This window comes from Cervus canadensis, chromosome 2 (assembly GCF_019320065.1).
Source record: "Cervus canadensis isolate Bull #8, Minnesota chromosome 2, ASM1932006v1, whole genome shotgun sequence".
Lineage (NCBI taxonomy): Eukaryota > Metazoa > Chordata > Mammalia > Artiodactyla > Cervidae > Cervus > Cervus canadensis.
The window spans coordinates 11687890-11708716 of NC_057387.1; the positions used below are offsets into that span (position 1 = coordinate 11687890).

General features: G+C 39.5%; 1 protein-coding gene across 3 annotated transcripts in view; it reads left to right on the forward strand.

Annotated features, from left to right (window-relative positions):
• The first annotated feature begins 307 nt into the window (after positions 1 to 307).
• Positions 308 to 20827, forward strand: part of FCRL3 (Fc receptor like 3) — a 46834-nt gene continuing 26314 nt past the window's right edge. For 2 of the 3 annotated variants that reach the window (XM_043452792.1, XM_043452798.1), the window contains exons 1-7: positions 308 to 416; positions 489 to 622; positions 13086 to 13106; positions 14868 to 15107; positions 15346 to 15630; positions 16453 to 16740; positions 17271 to 17546. In XM_043452792.1, the coding sequence (XP_043308727.1) occupies positions 526 to 622; positions 13086 to 13106; positions 14868 to 15107; positions 15346 to 15630; positions 16453 to 16740; positions 17271 to 17546 (1207 nt within the window). In that variant the 5' untranslated portion in view covers positions 308 to 416; positions 489 to 525. The remainder of the gene's footprint in view (positions 417 to 488; positions 623 to 13085; positions 13107 to 14867; positions 15108 to 15345; positions 15631 to 16452; positions 16741 to 17270; positions 17547 to 20827) is intronic. The other variant, XM_043452806.1, reaches the window with a different exon arrangement.

Here is a 20827-nt window from a genome sequence, read left to right on the forward strand (position 1 = left end):
TAATTTGCGCAGATCTGGGAGGAATTTAGGGACAGACCCTTTAGCTAGTCTGTGAATTAAAAAAAAAAAAAAAAAAAATCCTCTTCAAAAACTTTATGCCAATGCGCCAAAAGGTTTTCATGTCTGCTTTGACACTTTGACTCTTTGCGACTCACACCACAAATCATAGTGGTACACCACAATCTATATTAGGATTAGTATGAATTCAAGGTAATGAGGGTTTTCCCCTTTAAAAAATGGAAAAAAAAAAAGTTATTTAAATACTAGCAAACCCATAGCATGACTAAAGAACCCAGCATAACCTTGGAGACAATTCTCCTAAGAGAGCTGAGCTGATTGAGAGCTGTTGAAAGATGACTGTCAACATCTGAAAATGCACAGCTGCTGGGGTTGAAATACAAACAACATTAAAGAAGGTAGCTATGTTAATTTTTCAGAACCCAATGTGAAATATGATTCTTTCAATTCCCTTTTTCTAATTCTTGCAGATCTCCTCTGAGTACCTCCCTTCTGTCTTCTTTGTGGATGGAAAATAAGCCCAGCTTTGGTGAGACAGATTTGCCCTGCCCTCAGCCACGCCAGTTCCCCATGCTTCTGTGGCTGCTGCTGCTGCTGCTCCTGGGTGAGTAGATGGGTTGGACTGGACAGGGGCCTCTGTTCCTAATATCAGCCAGGGAAAAAACAAGGAACTTCTGTCTCTGCTTCTACTCAGGGTTCAGAGACATATAGCAAGTGTCAACCAAAAGAAAAATGTACAATGTAAAAGTGAGTTAAGATTTATTCGGGAACCTTACTGAGGACCATCAACCAAGAGACAGCCTCTCAGATAGATCGGAGGAACTGCTCTGAAGAAGTAAGGCAGAAACCAGGATATATATAAACTTTTTTGCTGGGAAAAACATGTAGTCAAGCATCAAAAGATCACTGCTGATCACAAAGAACAGGAATCTCAAGTTAGCAATTGAAATGCTTTTCAATATATGGGAAGATGAAAAAGTTGAGTCATTTGAATTTTTTTTCTTAGTATTCAGCTTAACTATCTAAAGATAACTAAATCCAAGGCACAGAATGTTTTCTTTTCTTTCTTTTTTTTTTTTCATCCTGAATTGTCCTCTGAGCCTACTGCCAATGGGCAACCACAGCAGCTAATGGCTTGATCCTTGTAGGCCTGGAATAGCAAGCAACAGTTTTTTCCTTACAGTGCCCTTTGTTAGTCATAAATTTGACCAAGGTTTCGGAGGCGTTTCATGATAGATTTATCCCGTGGTGCTAAGAACGCTTACTCCTAATTAAGGCAAAGATCTCCATGATAGGCCATTCATGTACTATATCTGGATTAGGCCCTGTTAGTAACTTAAAGTTCTCTAGACCATCTATCTTACTTGTCTATTATGATCCAGGAAATGTTTTTCCCTTGTTACTTTTCCCCATGTCTAGAGTTGCACGATTACAATTGTTCTGTATAGAGTTATATGTGTGATCATTGCTTCAAGACTTTTAGCCATCATTAATTTTGTTGGAGGCTTAACTATGCACAGTAGGTATTGTTGTCAAGGGACAACAATTTCACAAAATAGACAGAGTATAAGTAACAGAACTAGGAACATTAATAGGGTCAGACTAGAGCAGAAACAGAAGCAAAGCATAGTTTGAAAACAACAAAGAGAGAACAGATTAAAATGATTCCTATAACTAGGTATAACCTGGATCACAATAAGTCATGAAGTCCAGAAGGGGGCCAGCAGCAAAAGCCAAATTCTGGAGGATCAGGTAGAGAGAAAACTATAAATGTTTCATATTTGTTTACAAAGGTATATGTTATCAATTGGTTGTAAGTCATAGTGTTAAAGGAAAGGTTTTCTGGAAAAATAAGGATGAAAAGTCAGCAATACTTCAGAAAAAATATAAATTATAGGGACTTCCCTGGCAGTCCAGTGGTTAGGAGTCCACACTTCCAGTGCAAGTGGTGCAGGTTCAATCCCTGGCTAGGGAACTAAGATCCCACATGGTACATGGCAGTCAAATTTTTAAAAAAAAATTGTATTTATTGGCTATTTCAGTCCCATAAATTGATTCTTATTGATCTGGATGAAATCATCTTTTTTTTTTTTTTCATTTTGCAATTTCTTACCCAGTTCAGTGGTATGATTTAAAAGTCATCAGAAAACTTATTTGTTAAAAAGTCCTTTTTGTGAATCTTCTTAAAGATCTTCATTTTGTAAAACCATCAGAGTAAAACAATGACTGCCTATAAAAGACAACAGATTTTAAATGGCATGGTTAAATATCTGATTGCAATGTAATTGACAAAGAATATACAATATTTTGCAACATACAACATTTTGAGATAATAGTTAGAATGATAACTAATAACATTATACCAGGATATATCAAATTTTTAGAAATTTCATATAGTTTTTGGAATCTCCATGTTAATGACATATATCCATATAATAAAACCTAAGAAGTTTTATCACCACTTATTTGACAATATTTCCCATGTATTAATAATTTAACATACCCAACAAACCTAATTAGTTTAATATTTCTCTTTACTTTGAAACATCTCAAAGTTAGCTAGACGTCTAAAGAACTTCATTTGGAATTTGACGTGGGAAGTTCATTAAAGATACTAAAAACTTTTTAAAATATTTGGTTAAGTACGACCATAGGTCACTGTGAAACAATACTTATTCACCCAACTAAAGTGATAATAAAAGATTTTAAAGGCAAATACAGACAGAAAGTTACAACAAATTACTTAAAAGGTAAAGAAACTTTACAATCCGTTAACAAAAGCAGATCAATATTCCAAAAAAACTGTTCTCTGAACATAAAAAAAAAAAAAAAATTCTAGCTTTGTACCAGCTTACTTTTAATATTTAAATTTATTTACTAAAGTTTTATTTTAATCTTAGCCAGTCCTGACCATGCGCAAAACTCTTTTAAAGCTCCTTTCCCAAAAACTTTCTATAACTTTCGTTTTTGCTTTCAGATTTTGCCCTGGGATTTTTCTTTCTTTTTTTCTCTCCGGAATAAAATGACTACGTTTTTCCACAACAAAATGACTTTCCATTCTTTATGTCCTTTTCCTTTTACACAAAGATATTGCCCTTAATTATTTTAGTACTTTAGATTTTATATAAATTAGAATTCTTAACTTTTAAGTACCTTAATTTCTAGTAAACACTAAGAAGTAAGAAATGATGAACTGTCTTTTACATTAGCATTCTGTAGATTGGAAAGCATAAATATTATTTATGATTCCTAAAAATTTGTGCTTTTTATAGGATATTTTTTAGTGTGGCACCAAAATTTTTATTAATAGTTCTAAGTATCTATAGTTTCTCTGTAAAATGAAGCCTATATTTAGTAATCAATTTTCATTATTTTATTTGCGAATGATCTGACAATTAATAAATTTTCATCATTTGAATTCACTTAGAAAAATTCTAAAGCTTTAAGATATCAAAAATCTGGAAAAAAATTTTCAAGTAGATGTACCATAAAACACAATTATTTCTTAAGTGTTCACCTCAAAATTCTTACCCCATTTGTATCTATTAAATTAATTTGTTTTCAACAATTCTGTTTAGCTTATGCATGAAAACTTTATGAGATATGAGACCAAGTCATCCATCATCTCAAGCTATTTTTCTTGCTGATAAATTTTATAAGAGATAATATGATCTTATTTGAATTTTAGTAAAACTAAGTGTAATAAAAATAAAACATGTCTGTATTAATTAAACCAACAAACTTGAATATAATACCTAATATTAATTTAATATTGAATATTTCCCAGATAGTGTGAATTTTAAATTCACTTGGGTAAGTTTCTAAAACATTTAAAAATATTTAATTAGTAAGTATCTACTTTTAAGCCAATTAAATAGAGAGCTGTTATATATTTAATTTTGATAATATTATCTGAAGGTAAAGATATATCATCTGTATAACATACGTAATTCAGTTCAGTCTCTCAGTCGTGTCTGACTCTTTGCGACCACGTGGACTGCTGCCCACCAGGTCCCCCTATCCATCACCAATTCCTGGAGCTTGCTCAAACTCATGTCCATTGAGTCGGTGATGCCATCCAACCATTTCATCCTCCGTTGTCCCCTTCTCCTCCAGCCTTCAATCTTTTGCAGCGTCAGAGTCTTTCCCAAGGAGTCAGTCCTTCATATCAGGTGGCCAAAGTATTGGAGCTTCAGCTTCAGCATCAGTCCTTCCAATGAACATTCAGGACTGATTTCCTTTAGGATGGACTGGTTGGATCTCCTTGCAGTCCAAGGGACTCTCAAGAGTCTTCTCCAACACTGTAGTTCAGAAGCATCAATTCTTCGGTGCTCAGCTTTCTTTATAATCCAACTCTCACATCCATACACAACTGCTGGAAAAACCATAACTTTGACTAGAATGACCTTTGTTGGTAAAGAAATGTCTCTGCTTTCTAATACGCTGTCTAGGTTGATCATAGCTTAACTTCCAGAGAGCAAGCCATCTCAGGAGACAAGAGAGCCAGCAGTTTGAGTTTTAAGAGGTCTCTTTTTTCCTTTTTTCCCTCTTCAGCTTCAGATTCTACCTGATTAAGTTAATTAGGCTCAGTCTCAGGTCATTGTGAGTTGTATTTTCTGATTTGTAGCCATCTGAGGGACGAAGACTGTTGCTTTTAATTCCCCAAAGAACTGGTCTGCTGCCTAAATGATTTTAAAAAGTTGATTTGCCCAGCTACATCCAGCTATATTTTCTTTAATTTACTTTTATCATCAACAAGATGATATTCAGCTAAACTGAAAGTCAAGAGTTCTATATTCTAGAACTTTAGGATTCAATTTATTATGTCTTCAAAATTGTATACAAAATATTCAATAAGGACACTCTTTGTGAGTTGACGAGTTAAACATAGCAATTTATCCTAGAGAGAAAAAAAAAATTATTGCTTTTATTAGTCCCTGAATATTAGCCCCAGTTTTTACTTTATATTGTGTGGTCTCAGGTAACTCTATTGGTTTCTTTTAGTATGTTTAACTAATACTGCCCAAGGGGCAGATGTTTATGTCCCATCTTATAATACGAGGCAAGGGAAGCATTGCTCAGAGACGTAATGTCTATTCCACATTACAATTAGGTGAAAGAGATGTAACCATCTTCTTGAAAGCTCATTCAAATACTCCAGTTTTTATAAGATTTCATCTCAGTTTTATAACTCCTATACCTTTAACTTTAGCTTCCCTCCATCAGGACCCCATCAACAAGTCTTGGTCTTAAAAGGAGTCCTGAAACTCTCCTTTTTATCGCCCTGGCCATTTAATCCATTTGTGTGTAAAATGTTTTTGGGTCACCAGTGAGGGGTCAAGCCCAGGGACACAGGCCCTTTTGACAGTCTTCACTTGATTAATTGATCTCACTGTTGTCCCAAGTAAATGCTAGTCAGGTATCTCAGCGTAATTTTCTTCCAGCCTTTAAATTTTGTTTTTGTTGGTCCTTTAATGGACTGGAACCTGGTGGTCCGGAGTCAACAATAAGAAAGTAAGAGAGAGAAAGAGGCTGCTATCCCCTGGTTTACGCGGAAAGCCAATAGAGTCCCGTTCTTAGGGCTCGCGCTGCTGCACGTAGGCACCAGGCACCCTCTCGAGTGGGTGAAGGCACAGTGCGCCTTCTCGAGAGGGTCTTAGAAGCCCGGGCAAGAAAGTGAGCTCAGCGGGCCTCCGTGCTCCAAGGAATTAGCCAGAAATAGAGATATGTATATATAGAGAAAGACAGAAAGAAAGAAAGACACGGGGACCTAAGCTCTGATGGAGCAAAGGTGTTTTAATCAACATGGCATGGGCATATATACTGTCTTACAAGGTGGTTATTCTCAGCAAAGATAAAGATGAAAATTCCAGATATACAAACATAAGTCGATCCCTACTAAAGAGAGAGTTGCAAACAATCACCTTCTCATAAGGAAGAGGATACTTATCACTGTAATGAGAAATGCCTGGATTCCTCAGCCCCAGGAAAGGCGTGCCTCTCCTCTTAATTCCTGAATATTCAGGAATTAATAAGGGCCAGAGGGTTCCTGACAGATCCAAAACAGCACAGAGAATGCCTCTTGCTAAATGCTTCCTGACAGTTTTAAAACAGGGATAAGTAGAGTGAATTACACTGTTGCAGGGACCAACGGGGGGTCCCTTTGGTCTATCCAACCTCAGTTCAGTTCACTTCAGTTCAGTCGCTCAGTCGTGTCCGACTCTTTGCGACCCCATGAATCGCAGCACGCCAGGCCTCCCTGTCCATCACCAACTCCTAGAGTTTACTCAAACCCATGTCCATCGAGTCAGTGATGCCATCCAGCCATCTCATCCTCTGTCGTCCCCTTCTCCTCCTGCCCCAAATCCCTCCCAGCATCAGGGTCTTTGCCAATGAGTCAACTCTTCGCATGAGGTGGCCAAAGTATTGGAGTTTCAGCTTCAGCATCAGTCCTTCCAATGAACACCCAGGACTGATCTCCTTTAGGATGGACTGGTTGGATCTCCTTGCAGTCCAAGGGACTCTCAAAAGTCTTCTCCAACACCACACTTCAAAAGCATCAATTTTTCGGTGCTCAGCTTTCTTCACAGTCCAACTCTCACATCCATACATGACCACTGGAAAAACCATAGCCTTGACCAGCAGACCTTTGCTGGCAAAGTAATGTCTCTGTTTTTTAATATGCTGTCTAGGTTGGTCATAACTTTCCTTCCAAGAAGTAAGTATCTTTTAATTTCATGGCCGCAGTCACCATCTGCAGTGATTCTGAAGACCCCCAAAATAAAGTCAGCCACGGTTTCCACTGTTTCCCCATCTATTTCCCATGAGGTGATGGGACCAGATGCCATGATCTTAGTTTTCTGAATGTTAAGCTTTAAGCCAACTTTTTCACTCTCCTCTTTCACTTTCATCAAGAGGCTTTTTAGTTCCTCTTCACTTTCTGCCATAAGGGTGGTATCATCTGCATATCTGAAGTTATCGATATTTCTCCTGGCAATCTTGATTCCAGCTTGTGCTTCTTCCAGCTCAGCATTTCTCATGATGTACTCTGCATATAAGTGAAATAAGCAGGGTGACAATATACAGCCTTGATGTACTCCTTTTCTTATTTGGAACCAGTCTGTTGTTCCATGTCCAGTTCTAACTGTTGCTTGCTGACATGCATACGGGTTTCTCAAGAGGCAGGTCAGGTGGTCTTTTCCAAAACCAGCTTGAACATCTGGAGGTTCATGGTTCATGTATGAATCATGGCTTGGAGAATTTTGAGCCTGGCTTGGAGAATTTTGAGCATTACTTTACTAATGTGTGAGATGAGTGCAATTGTGCGGTAGTTTGAGCATTCTTTGGGATTGCCTTTCTTCGGGATTGGAATGAAAACTGACCTTTTCCAGTCCTGTGGCCACTGCTGAGTTTTCCAAATTTGCTGGCATATTGAGTGCATCACTTTCACAGCATCATCTTTCAGGATTTGAAATAGCTCAACTGGAATTCCATCACCTCCACTAACTTTGTTCATAGTGATGCTTTCTAAGGCCCACTTGACTTTCCAGGATGTCTGGCTCTAGGTGAGTGATCACACCATCATGATTATCTGGGTCATGAAGATCTGTTTTGTACACTTCTACTGTGTATTCTTGCCACGTCTTCTTTATATATTCTGCTTCTGTTAGATCCATACCATTTCTGTCCTTTATCGAACCTATTTTTGCATGAAATGCTCCCTTGGTATCTCTAATTTTCTTTAAGAGATCTCTAGTCTTTCCCATTCTGTTGTTCTCCTCTATTTCTTTGCATTGATTGCTGAGGAAAGCTTTCTTATCTCTCCTTGCTATTCTTTGGAACACTCCATCCAAATGGGAATATCTTTCCTTTTCTCTTTTGTTTTTCACTATCCAACCTCAGGTAGTGTTAACTCAAAACCTTTGTTTTAATCCCATCAGCAGCTATTTTATTTATCTCATTTCCCAATAACCATCTAAAGATTTCCATCCTATTGAGATAAGCCCCTTTAAAATTTCCACCTTGTTAGAAAGAAGTCTCTTGACTTCCCCTCAGTTTCTTATTTCTCTGTTAATCTACCTATTTTACATTAATTAAGCAAATGTTTTATTAGCATCTTTAAGGCTTATTGAAGGGAACCTGATACCACAAATAAAGCTTCTCCAAAAAGCTTTTGTTTGTTCATGTTTTTTTCTAACTAAGGGAGTTTTTAAGATTAGCTGTTACATATGTGTAGTATTTGGAAAACTCAGAAGTGGCCACAGGACTGGAAAAGGTCCGTTTTCATTCCAATCCCTAAGAAAGGAAATCCCAAAGAATGCTCAAACTACCACACAATTGTACTCATCTCACACGCTAGTACAGTAATGCTCAAAATTCTCCAAGACAGGCTTCAGCAATACGTGAACCATGAACTTCCAGATGTTCAAGCTGGTTTTAGAAAAGGCAGAGGAACAAGAGATCAAATTGTCAACATCCTCTGGATCATCGAAAAAGCAAGAGATTTCCAGAAAAACATCTATTTCTGCTTTATTGATTATGCCAAAGCCTTTGACTGTGTGGATCACAATAAACTGTGGAAAATTCTGAAAGAGATGGGAATACCAGACCACCTGACCTGCCTCTTGAGAAACCTGTATGCAGGTCAGGAAGCAACAGTTAGAACTGGACATGGAACAACAGACTGGTTCCAAATAAGAAAAGGAGTACATCAAGGCTGTATATTGTCACCCTGCTTATTTCACTTATATGCAGAGTACATCATGAGAAACGCTGAGCTGGAAGAAGCACAAGCTGGAATCAAGATTGCCAGGAGAAATATCGATAACTTCAGATATGCAGATGACACCACCCTTATGGCAGAAAGTGAAGAGGAACTAAAAAGCCTCTTGATGAAAGTGAAAGAGGAGAGTGAAAAAGTTGGCTTAAAGCTTAACATTCAGAAAACTAAGATCATGGCATCTGGTCCCATCACCTCATGGGAAATAGATGGGGAAACAGTGGAAACAGTGGCTGACTTTATATTTTTGGGCTCCAGAATCACTGCAGATGGTGACTGCAGCCATGAAATTAAAAGATGCTTACTCCTTGGAAGGAAAGCTATGACCAACCTAGACAGCATATTAAAAAGCAGAGACATTACTTTGCCAGCAAAGGTCCGTCTAGTCAAGGCTATGGTTTTTCCAGTGGTCATGTATGGATGTGAGAGTTGGACTGTGAAGAAAGCTGGGCACGGAAAAAAATTGATGCTTTTGAAGTGTGGTGTTGGAGAAGACTCTTGAAGGTCCCTTGGACTGCAAGGAGATCCAACCAGTCCATCCTAAAGGAGATCAGTCCTGGGTGTTCATTGGAAGGACTGATGCTGAAGCTGAAACTCCAATACTTTGGCCACCTCATGCGAAGAGTTGACTCATTGGCAAAGACCCTGATGCTGGGAGGGATTTGGGGCAGGAGGAGAAGGGGACGACAGAGGATGAGATGGCTGGATGGCATCACTGACTCGATGGACATGGGTTTGAGTAAACTCCGGGAGTTTGTGGTGGAGAGTGAGGCCTGGCATGCTGCGATTCATGGGGTCATAAAGAGTCAGACACGACTGACTGAACTGATGTGTACTATTTTTCATAGGCAACAATAGAACAGCTCTTTATTTATTTATTTAATCTTTGACTAGCATTTTAATTTTTTTTTCCTTTTATTTTTATTAGTTGGAGGCTAATTACAATATTTTAGTGGTTTTTGCCATACATTGACATGAATCAGCCAGGACATGGAAGCAACCTAGATGCCTATCAGCAGACGAATGGATAAGAACAGCTCTTTAATTTCAGAGTTCTCTAAAAATTTACCAGTTTAGACGTTTCTCCTATTTAAAGAATCCATTGTCTGGCCATTGATGAATATTATCTTGTGAGCATGCTAAGTTGCTTTAGTTGTGTCCTACTCTGTGGCCCTCTGGACTGTAGCCTGCCAGGTTCCTCTGTCCATGGGATTTTTCAGGCAAGAATACTGGAGTTGGTTGCCATGCCCCCCTCCAGGGGGATCTTCCCAATCTAGGGATCGAATCCTCATCTCTTACATCTCCTGCATTGATAGATTGGTTCTTTACCACTAGTGCCACCAGAGAAGCCCTAATAGTATCTAAATACTGATTCAAACTAATAAGACACAAGAGGCATTCTCAGAAGAGAATGCAAAGGATGCCACCTTCACAAGATACGGAAAGCTTATTCCCCAAAATAGTCTAAGAAATTAATGCCTTTGTTGTACAGGTAGACACAGCAAAGATTGAAATGACAAAGGCCCTTTATGGGCTAGGATTCTTTTTTTTTTTTTCCCCTTTCTTTTAATTGGAGGCTAATTACTTTACAATATTGTGGTGGTTTTTTGCCGTACATTGACATGAATCAGCCATGGGTTTATGTGTGTTCCCCATCCTGAAACCACTCCCTCTTCCCTCCCCATCCCATCCCTCAGGGTCGTCCCAGTGCACCAGCCCTGAGCACCCTGTTTCACGCGCCTAACCTGGACTGGTGATTTATTTCACATATGATAATATACATGTTTCAATGCTATTCTCTCAAATCATCCCACCATCGCCTTCTCCAAAAGTCTGTTCTTTACATCTCTTTTGTTGTCTCGCATATAGGGTCATCGTTACCATCTTTCTAAATTCCATGTATATGTGTTAATATACTGTATTGGTGTTTTTCTTTCTGACTTACTTCAGTCTGTATAATAGGCTCCAGTTTCATCCACCTCATTAGAACTGATTCAAATGCATTCTTTTTAATAGCTGAGTAATATTCCATCATGTATATGTACCACAGCTTTCTTATCCATTTGTCTGCCTATGGTTGTCTGTCTAGGTTGCCTCCATTTCTTGGCTATTGTAAACGAGGCTGAGATGAACATTGGGGTACAAGTGTCTCTTTCAATTTTGGTTTCCTCGGTGTGTATGCCCAGCAGTGGGATTGCTGGGTTGTATGGCAGTTCTATTTCCAGTTTTTTAAGGAATCCCCACACTGTTTTCCATAGTGGCTGTACTAGTTTGCATTTCCATCAACAGTGTAAGAGGGTTTCCTTTTCTCCACACCCTCTCCATCATTTATTGTTTGTAGGCTTTTTGATAGCAGCCATTCTGACCGGTGTGAGATGATACTTCATTGTGGTTTTGATTTGCATTTCTCTGATAATGAGCGATGGTGAGCATCTTTTCATGTGGGCTAGGATTCTTTATGACAAATTTTTCCAAGAGCTGGCATAGCCAGACAAAATGACTGCTTGAAATCCCAGTTGATTCAATTGCCTGCCAAATGTACACCATATGTATACCTTCCCATGGCAGAGACTTAGCTCTCAAAACACAGAATCAAATGCCTAAGAAGTCAAGACATAACATTTACATCTCAAAGGCACAAGGAGAGAAATGCAAGTTCCCCCTGGATGGGCTTTGTTCCTTTCAAGTCAGAAGTTTGAAAAGATGTTTTATCAGGCTGACTTTCTTCTAATCAGTCTTGAAATGTCAAAAGAAGCTTATCTTGGCCACTTTAGGACAAGATTTCCTTTGATTTCCAGTTAAGCAAGTACCTATAAGAATAAATTGCATAGGTACATAAACAAGGCTTGAGTGTTAGTTGGAGGCTGACTTTCTGTTGCCCCTCATTTCACCCAGTCTAGACCACTCAGTGTCTTTCAACTGAGTAAATCCTCATGGCTTTCAACCAGGCTCCCCCAGTATCTTTAAACTGGGATCAGGGGAGGCGGAGGCTAGATCCCTGTTGTATACCACAGAATAAAACTCAGGATCATCAGCCAATAATTGGGAGATCCAAGAACTAGGAGGGACTCACCCAAATTTGTCTAAGTTCACAGAGAAGAATGGGACAAGAGTTCTTGATGGTATCAGGGCTCCAGATCTTTGTAGAGTTCAGGCAAAGGAATGAAGTCTGTGATTACCAATGCCATTGAATGAAAGAGAATGAAAGAGAAGCTCACAACGTAAAATTCGAGTCAAGTTTTATTTGTGACCTTACTGAGGGACTATAGTCCAGAAGATAGCCTCAGATAGCTCTGAGGAACTGGTCTGAAGAAGTAAGGCAGGAGCCAGGACATACACACAAACTTTTTTGGTGGCGAAAACATGTAGTCAAGCATCAAAAGGTTACTGCTAATCACATGGAAGAGAAATCTTATAATTTTATAAGATTTATAATAATTTTAGTGCTTTTCTCTGTATGGGAAAACATAAGAATCATTTGAAAATTTCCCTTAGATATGTATCTTAACTATCTGAGGAGCCAATATACCCAAAGCACAGAATGTTTCCTGTCTTTCTTTATACTGAATTCCCTTCAGAGTACACTGTCTCTGGGCAACTGTGGTGGCTAATAGCTTGATCCTTGTACAAACTGGAATGGCAGGCAACATTTTTTTTTTCTTTATACAAGAGATGGAAAATGAGCAGAGTTGGGTCCCAGGAAAACTAAAAGACTCTACACATAACCAAAGTGGCAAATCAAGTATATTATCCTTGGTTCCTCAACCAATTTTTTTTTTTTTTTTTTCATTTCATAGGAAGTTTGGATGTTTCTTTCTGTCAAACCCCCTCTATATCCCTCAAATAAATAATTATTTTCAACATTTAAGTGAGTAAGGGAAGATCTACTGAGAAATATGGCTCCCTTCTTGAGACTTGAAGCCATAATTTAACCAGAGATCAAAAAAGGAGGAGGAACAATGCCCAAGAAATGAGGGGAGAAAAGCCATTTCTACAAGCCCTTCCCTACATTGCTGAGTTCAGGCTAGAGAAGAGTGGAAAGGAATGAACTATGAAGCTGCTAAGAGGGTTGTGGATACAAGTCATTCATATTTATAAACAAATTACAGGCTATTCTTTTTTTGTTTGTTTGAGGACTATGGGAATCATAGAATGGGGGTAAAGAAATGGGAAGAAAAATGGAAAGAGTGGTGGTGGCTGTGTTATTGGAACATTTCTTAAATTGTCTAAGTGAAATGTTTGAAAAATTTTGCTCTGTGCTAATCTTTAAATCTTGGCTCCCTCACAGCTCCTGGAAGAGATCAATCAGGTCAGTTTTCCCTTTTCTCTGTTCCTCCCAGTCTCTGGGCATTGGTCCTCCCAGCCAGCACTACCTGTCCCCATAAATGAGGCCTGTGGTAATGCACCAACATCAGTGGTGTTGCTACTCTGAGGTCAGCCCTGTTGTGATAGTGGGTGAGCAAACCCTCCTCTGATCTTTCCTGTCTTTAGTTCTTTCCCTATTACTGAATGCCACAGTGTAGAAGGGAAGAAAATGTTTGCAGAAGGAATGACAGAGGCAGGAAACTGAGGTTTAAAGAACCTCAGATCTAATCTCTATTCCCTAAGACCCCACCCTCTGTATGTCCAAGCTGGGGCCACTATCAAAGAACACAGAAATAGCTCCTATTCACAGAGGCCAAATCTTTATATATCTCCAAAAGAAACTCATGTCACTGAACTGTTTCAATTTCTGGTCCCATTGGTCATTTGCAATTATATACACAAATACGATTATGCAAGCAGTCCATGCCCCTTTGTTCAATCTTTTTTTGTGTGTCATGTGTCAATTGCTGATTATGTTCACCTTAGGTGGAGAGTTGAAAAACTTTGCCCTCTCCATAAAATCTAAAATTAAGCAAGGTTTAAAAGAATTGTAAGTGAAAAAAATCTTGCTCATTAAATATTAACAACCAAAGAGGAACTGGTTTTTCAGTCTAGAAACTGCTTCCCAGGTTCATTTTCCCTTGACAAGAATGTATAGGACAAGAGCTTTCAGAATCAGCCCACTTACAGAGGCCCTCAACTATAGCTCAGTCTTCACCCATCTATAAATCATATCTCCTGAACTTTTCTGAGCCCATTCCGGGAATCTACCTCCCACTACCACTAGGCAAAAAAAAACCACAAAAAACAAAAAAAACCCACCAGATTTTGTATGAAGTATTTCTCCAAGTTAATACCTCCACATGGAGGTATTACTCCATTTCCAATCCTGTCCCTGATAGGAATTAGTCCAGAGAAACTTCTAGTTGCAGCTGGGCCTTACCCTATGTTCCACCCACCTCCCATTCACCTTCACAGGCCTTCATCTTCCTATTTCCTCTTTAGGAGTAACTCCAAAAGCTTTCCTTCTCCTCAACCCTCTATGGTCCACAAACTTCCACAAAGACAAAATGACTCTCACATGCAGGGGTTCCCTTTCTCTACCCCAAGGAGACATATCTTGGTATTGTAATGAGAATTTGTTGAATAAAAAATCTGAAGAGATCCAAATAGACAAGACTGGGTATTACAAATGCAAGACCCAAAGATCTTCTCTCAGTGACCCCATACATGTGGATTTTTCACTTGGTGAGAAAGGAAAGGGGGTGGTTTCTGCCTAAACCCCTGGGCAGCATGTCTAAGGGCTGGGCAAATGCAGGGAGCTAAGATAAGATTGTAAATAGGCATGAGAATATTTGATGTACTGACCCCAGTGGGGAAAATAAGAAGATAAGGCAGCAACAGGATGCCGTCTTGTCCATCTTTTCCATCCAGAGAAGTACAAGTCAGAAATCACCAGGTAAAAGGGATTCAAGTCTGAAGAAAGATGAGGTATAAAATTCCTCTTTTAACAATATGCATGGGGATTTCTTAAGGACATTTTCTCCCTAGGACAAGGGAGAATTGGATTTGGGGACCATGTAGAAATATTGATGGAGGATATTTTCAGGGGTACAGGATTGTAGCTCTTTCTTTATGAGAAAACAAGAGTTTGAAGAAAGAAGCATCAAGGAATAAACTGAGTGTATTCCTCTACTCTTTGCAGACAAGCTGATCCTTCAGGCTCCACACTCTGTCTTTGAAGGAGATGAGGTTGTTCTCAGATGCCAGGCGAGAGAAGAAGCAAAAGAAATACATTTTTACAGAAATGAATATCAAATTCAACCAAACTTCACTGTAAAGTCAGTCTCCAGGAATGATGACAAATATCACTGTTCTGCTCTTATGAGAGGCTTTTGGGGATGGAAGAAAGAAAATTCAAAACATCTAACGATTCAAGTTCAAGGTAATGGCTGCCCTCCTGTGGGTAACATGACTCAGCGGGGAAACTGTGTGTGATGATTTAGCGAGTGGTTCATCAATGGGGATTTCATGAAATGCCTCCTGTCCTGGGAGGCAGATGGGAGGTGATACCACCTGCTTGGGTCCCTGTGTTCTACTGGCTGATGCTGAGTGCTCATATGCATCTTTCCAGGATGCCTGAGCTGTGCTACCCTGAGAACTGTGTTTGTTCTTCCCTCTAGAGCTGTTTCCCCCTCCTATGCTGATAGCCAGACCCTCCTCACCCACAGAGGGGAGCCCAGTGACCCTGAAATGTGAGACGTGGCTCCCTCCACAGAGGTCAGACATTCAGCTTCGATTCTGCTTCTTCAGAAAAGACGAGGCTTTGGGGTCAGGCTGGAACAGCTCTCCAGAGCTCGAATTACCCACTGTGTGGAGTGAAGATGCAGAGTCTTACTGGTGCCAGGCAGAGACAGTGACTCCACGTATCAGAAAAAGAAGCTGGAGATCCCAGTTATATGTGCAGAGTGAGTATTTATGGAGTTGCTCTTCCAGAGTCAGAGCTGGGGAGATGAGAGCAGAGCAATGATGTTTCCTGCTCTCTGGGACAGTGAACATAACTGAGAGGAGCTTTCTGCTATCCTGATATCCTTCTCATGTCAGGTTCAACACTGGCCTAATGTCCCTAGAACATTCTCTTCCATGTAACTCAGTCAATAGTAATTGTTGATCAACTGCTGGGTCCCCAGCCCTTTGGGGGTGACAGAGCCATACAGCATATGTTTTCTCAAGAGTCACAGATAATTAGAAGCACAGATGACCACATGCAGTCTTTAGAGGTCCCTATGCTTCTTCCATTTGTTGACCTAAACATATTCCAAAAGGAAAAGAGGACGTTAAACAGGAATTGGTGTAATCAGGAAAAAACATGGGAAGATGGGGGTGAGACTGAAGAAGAGTCTTGAAGGATAGGAGAGGGATTTGAATTTCAGGACAGAAGTAATATTCTCAGAGTTCTGTTTCTTTTGAACAGAAGTAAGACCACTTTTATTTTGTGGTCATTGGTGAACCAAAGAGTCCTTAAGTATAAATGTCCATAAAATGTGACTGCTATCAATATTAGGTTTAAGATCAAGAACCCATCCCTGCATTCTCCAAGGATGGGAACTGTTGTGTGTGGTGCAAGGGTACCTTTATAATAACATACATGATTAATTCCCTGTTTCTCACTTTGGCCCCCTGCTTATTGTGTCTGCTGCTGTTGACTTATTCATGGCAGAACCAGCCTTCTCCTTGACCCTGAAGTTTCTGCCATGAGAATCTTCATGTGTCATCTTGTGTCCTCCCAGGAATCCCTGTGTCTGATGTAGATCTAGAGATCCAGCCCCCTGAGGGGCAGCTTACTGAAGGAGAAAATCTGCTCCTTATCTGCTCAGTAGCCAAGGGAACAGGGACTGTCACATTTTCCTGGCACAGAGAGGGCACAGTAAGAAGTTTGGGAAGAAAGACCCAGCGTTCCTTGTCGGCGGAGCTGCAGATACTCACTGTGAAGGAGAGCGATGCTGGGAGATACTACTGTGCCGCTGACAACATTCACGGTCCCGTCCTCAGTAAACTGGTCAGAGTCACACTGAGCAGTAAGTTCTCAATTCCTTCTATTCAGCCTCAGTTCACAAGCCAGGGTTTAGCTTATCAATTTGCCATGAAGCTCTTTGGAAGGAGGCAAAGGAATAGAGGTGTAAAGATTTAGAAGCTAACTAATGAATGGCAAAGATGACAAAAGCTGAAGACATCTTATGTCTTGTGGAGCAAACTGAAAACAGTAGTAGTGATGAAAGCAAAATCATCTAAGATTACTCTTCATGGTTCAGTTGGTATATCTATATTTAGGCTTCCCTGGTAGCTCAGTTGGTAAAGAATCTGCCTGCAATGCAGGAGACCAGGGTTTGATCCCTGGGTTGGGAAGATCCCCTGGAGAAGGAAATGACAATGTTGTCCAGTATTATTGCCTGAAAAATCCCATAGATAAAGGAGCCTGGCAGGCTAGTCCATGGGGTCATAAGAGTTAGACACAACTTAGCAACTAAACCACCAACAGGCTTCTTGGGTGTGGTTATGCGTCTGGCACAGCATCAGAGTCCTCTGACAACTCTTTTGTATCTTTCAGTTCCAGTATCTCGCCCTGTCCTCACCCTCACGTCTCCTAGGACGAAGGCTATGGTGGGGGATGTGGTGGAGCTTCACTGTGAGTCCCTAAGTGGCTCTCCTCCTATCTTGTACCGATTTTATCATGAGAATGTCACCCTTGGAAGCAGCTCAGTTCCCTCTGGAAGAGCAGCCTTCAAATTTTCTCTGACTGCGGAACATTCTGGAAACTACTCCTGTGAGGCTGAGAATAGCCTGGGGGTCCAGCGCAGTGACAGAGTGATTCTCAATGTCACAGGTGAGTAGGATATGCCTACAGCAGTTACAGACAAGAACAGAGTATGTCCTCTCCTTTGGGCTACTTGCTGGTGCGACATTCCCTCAGATACCTTGTTTTTCTGCCTCTACTGGAGAGTCCTGGGATTCTTTCTTCCGACAATACATTCAGGAACTTAGGCCATTCCTAATGTTTTTCCTACATTTCTTGAGATGATCATATGGTTTGTATTCTTCACTTTATTAATATGGCATATCATGTTGATTGGTTTGCAAATGTTGAACCATCCTTGCATACATGGAATAAGTCCCACTTGATCATAGTGTGCGATCTTTTTAAAGTATTGTTGTGTTTCATTTACTAATAGCTTGTTGAGGATTTTTTGTGTCTATGTTATGTGAGATAATGGCCTATAATTTTCTTTGTCTGGTTTTGGTATCAGAATGCTAGCTTTGTAAAATGTCAGGAAGTAATCCTTTCTCTTCAGTTTTTTTAAAAAATATTTTGAGAAGAATAGGATTTAAATCATTTTTGACTATTTGGTAGAATTTAACCTGTGAAGTCGATGGGCATGAGCTTGAGTAAACTCCAGGAGCTGGTGATGGACAGGGAGGCCTGGCATGCTGCGATTCATGGGGTCGAAAAGAGTCGGACACAACTGAGTGACTGAACTGACTGACTGACTGACTGACTGAACCTGAGAAGTCATCTGATCCTGTGCTTTTTTATTCTTGGGAGGTTTTGATTACTGTTTTCCTCTTTACCAGTGATAGGTCATTCAAATTTCACTTTTTATGGTTCAGTCTTGGAAGGTTGTATGGTTCTAAGAATTTGTCCATTTATTCTAGGTTGCCCAATTTGTTGGCATATCAGTTTAGTTCAGTTGAGTTGCTCAGTCGTGTCCGACTCTTTGCGACCCCATGGACCTCAGCATGCCAGGCCTCCCTGTCCATCACCAACTCCTGGAGTCCACCCAAACCCATGTCCATTGAGTCGGTGATGCCATCCAGCCATCTCATCCTCTGTTGTCCCCTTCTCCTCCTGCCCTCAATCTTTCCCAGCATCAGGGTCTTTTACAATGAGTCAGCTCTTAGCATCAGGTGGCCAAAGTACTGGAGTTTCAGCTTCAGCATCAGTCCTTCCATTGAACACCCAGGACTGATCTCCTTTAGGATGGACTGGTTGGATCTCCTTGCAGACTCTCAAGAGTCTTCTCCAACACCACACTTCAAAAGCATCAATTTTTCAGCCCTCAGCTTTCTTCACAGTCCAACTCTCACATCCATACATGACCACTGGAAAAACCATAGCCTTGACTAGATGGACCTTTGCTGGCAAAGTAATGTCTCTACTTTTTAATATGCTATCTAGGTTGGTCATAACTTTCCTTCCAAGGAGTAAGCGTCTTTTAATTTCATGGCTGCAATCACCATCTGCAGTGATTCTGGAGCCCAAAAATATAAAGTCAGCCACTGTTTCCACTGTCTCCCCATCTATTTCCCATGAGGTGATGGGACCAGATGCCATGACCTTAGTTTTCTGAATGTTGAGCTTCAAGCCAACTTTTTCACTCTCCTCTTTCACTTTCATTGAGAGGCTCTTTAGTTCCTCTTCACTTTCTGCCATAATGGTGGTGTCATCTGCATATCTGAAGTTATTGATATTTCTCCCGGCAATCTTGATTCCAGCATATATAACTGTTCATAATATTCTTAAATCCTCTGTATTTTTGGACATTCATTGTTATAGCTCCTCTTTTGCTTCTGATTTTATTTATCAAAGCTTTGTTTCATTTTTCTTAGTGAATCTAGCAAAAGGCTTGTCAATTTTTGTCCATCTTTTAAAAGAAGCAGGTCCTAGTTTTTATCAATCTTTTGTATTTTGCTTCTAGTGTATATGTAATTTCTCTTCTAATCTTTATCATTTCCTTCCTCATACTGACTCTGGGCTTTATTTGTTCTTTTTCTAGTTCCTTTATGTGTAAAGTTAGATTTTTTATGTCATATTTTCATTTTCATTTGTCTTCATTTTTTCCATTTCTCCTTTGCTGTCTTGTTGGACCCAATAGTTGTTCCTCAGCATGTTATTTAGTCTTCACATATTTGTGATTTTCCAGATTTCTTTTTGTGGTTGATCTCCAGTTTCGTACCACTGTAATCAAGAAAGATGGTTGATATGATTTCAATCTTAAAGTCATTGAGACTTGTTTTGTGTTCCAATATATGGTCAATCATTGAGAAAGTTTCATGAGCAATTAAGTATGTGTATTGTACTGCATTTGAATGGAATGTTCTATATAAATTTATCAAGACTCCCTGGTCTAATGTTTCTTTTAAGGCTGTTATTTCCTTGTTGACTTTTTGTCTGTATGATCTGTTCATTAATATAGGTGAGGTGTTGTAGTTCCCTATTATTATTGTGTTGCTCTCCAATTCTCCCTTTAGGTCTGTTAATAATTGCTTTGTATATTTGGGTGCTGCTATGTTAGCTACATATGTGTTTATCACTGTTTTATCTTCTTGGTGAATTGTCCCCTTTACCATTACATAATATCCATTTTTGTCCTTTGTTACCTTTCTTGGTTTGAGGCCTATTTCATTTAATATGAGTATGACTACACCCACTTTATTTTGGTTGCCATATACATGGAGTATCATCTTCTATTACTCTGTCTAGGCACTCTGTGTCTTTTGATTGGTGAATTCAATCCATTTATATTTAAGGTGATTATTGATAAAGGAGAACTTGTGCTGTCCACTTTATCTTTTATTTTCTGGTTGCTCTATATCTCCTTTTTTTTTCTCCTCTTAAGGTTCTGCATGTCATCTTGGTTTTGTGGCTTTCTATGATATTTTTCTCAATTTCCTCTTTTTTTTTTTTTGTTTTGTTTTGTATCTCTGCTTTAGATTTATGTTATGTGGTTACCTTGAGGTTTGCATAAAACCTCTCATAGATAAAGTAGTCCATTTTCTGTATTCTGACCTGGAGAATCCCATGGACAGAGGAGCCTTGGTGGGCTACAGTCCATAGGGTCACAAAGAGTTGGACACAACTGCTGCACACTGCTAATAGCATTTTATTTTCATTTACCTATGTGAGTTCTATTCATTCCCTCTTCCTTTTTTATGTTTTTGTCTCAAATTTTATCTCTTTTTATGTTGTGAGATTGCTACCAAATTGAAGTAAGCAATAGTTTTTTGTTTTTTTTTTTTTTTTGCTTCCTCCTTTTACCTTTATGCTATAATAAAGTATTTAAAGCCTATTCTGAGTTGCAATTTTCTGATTCTACATATAACTTTCTT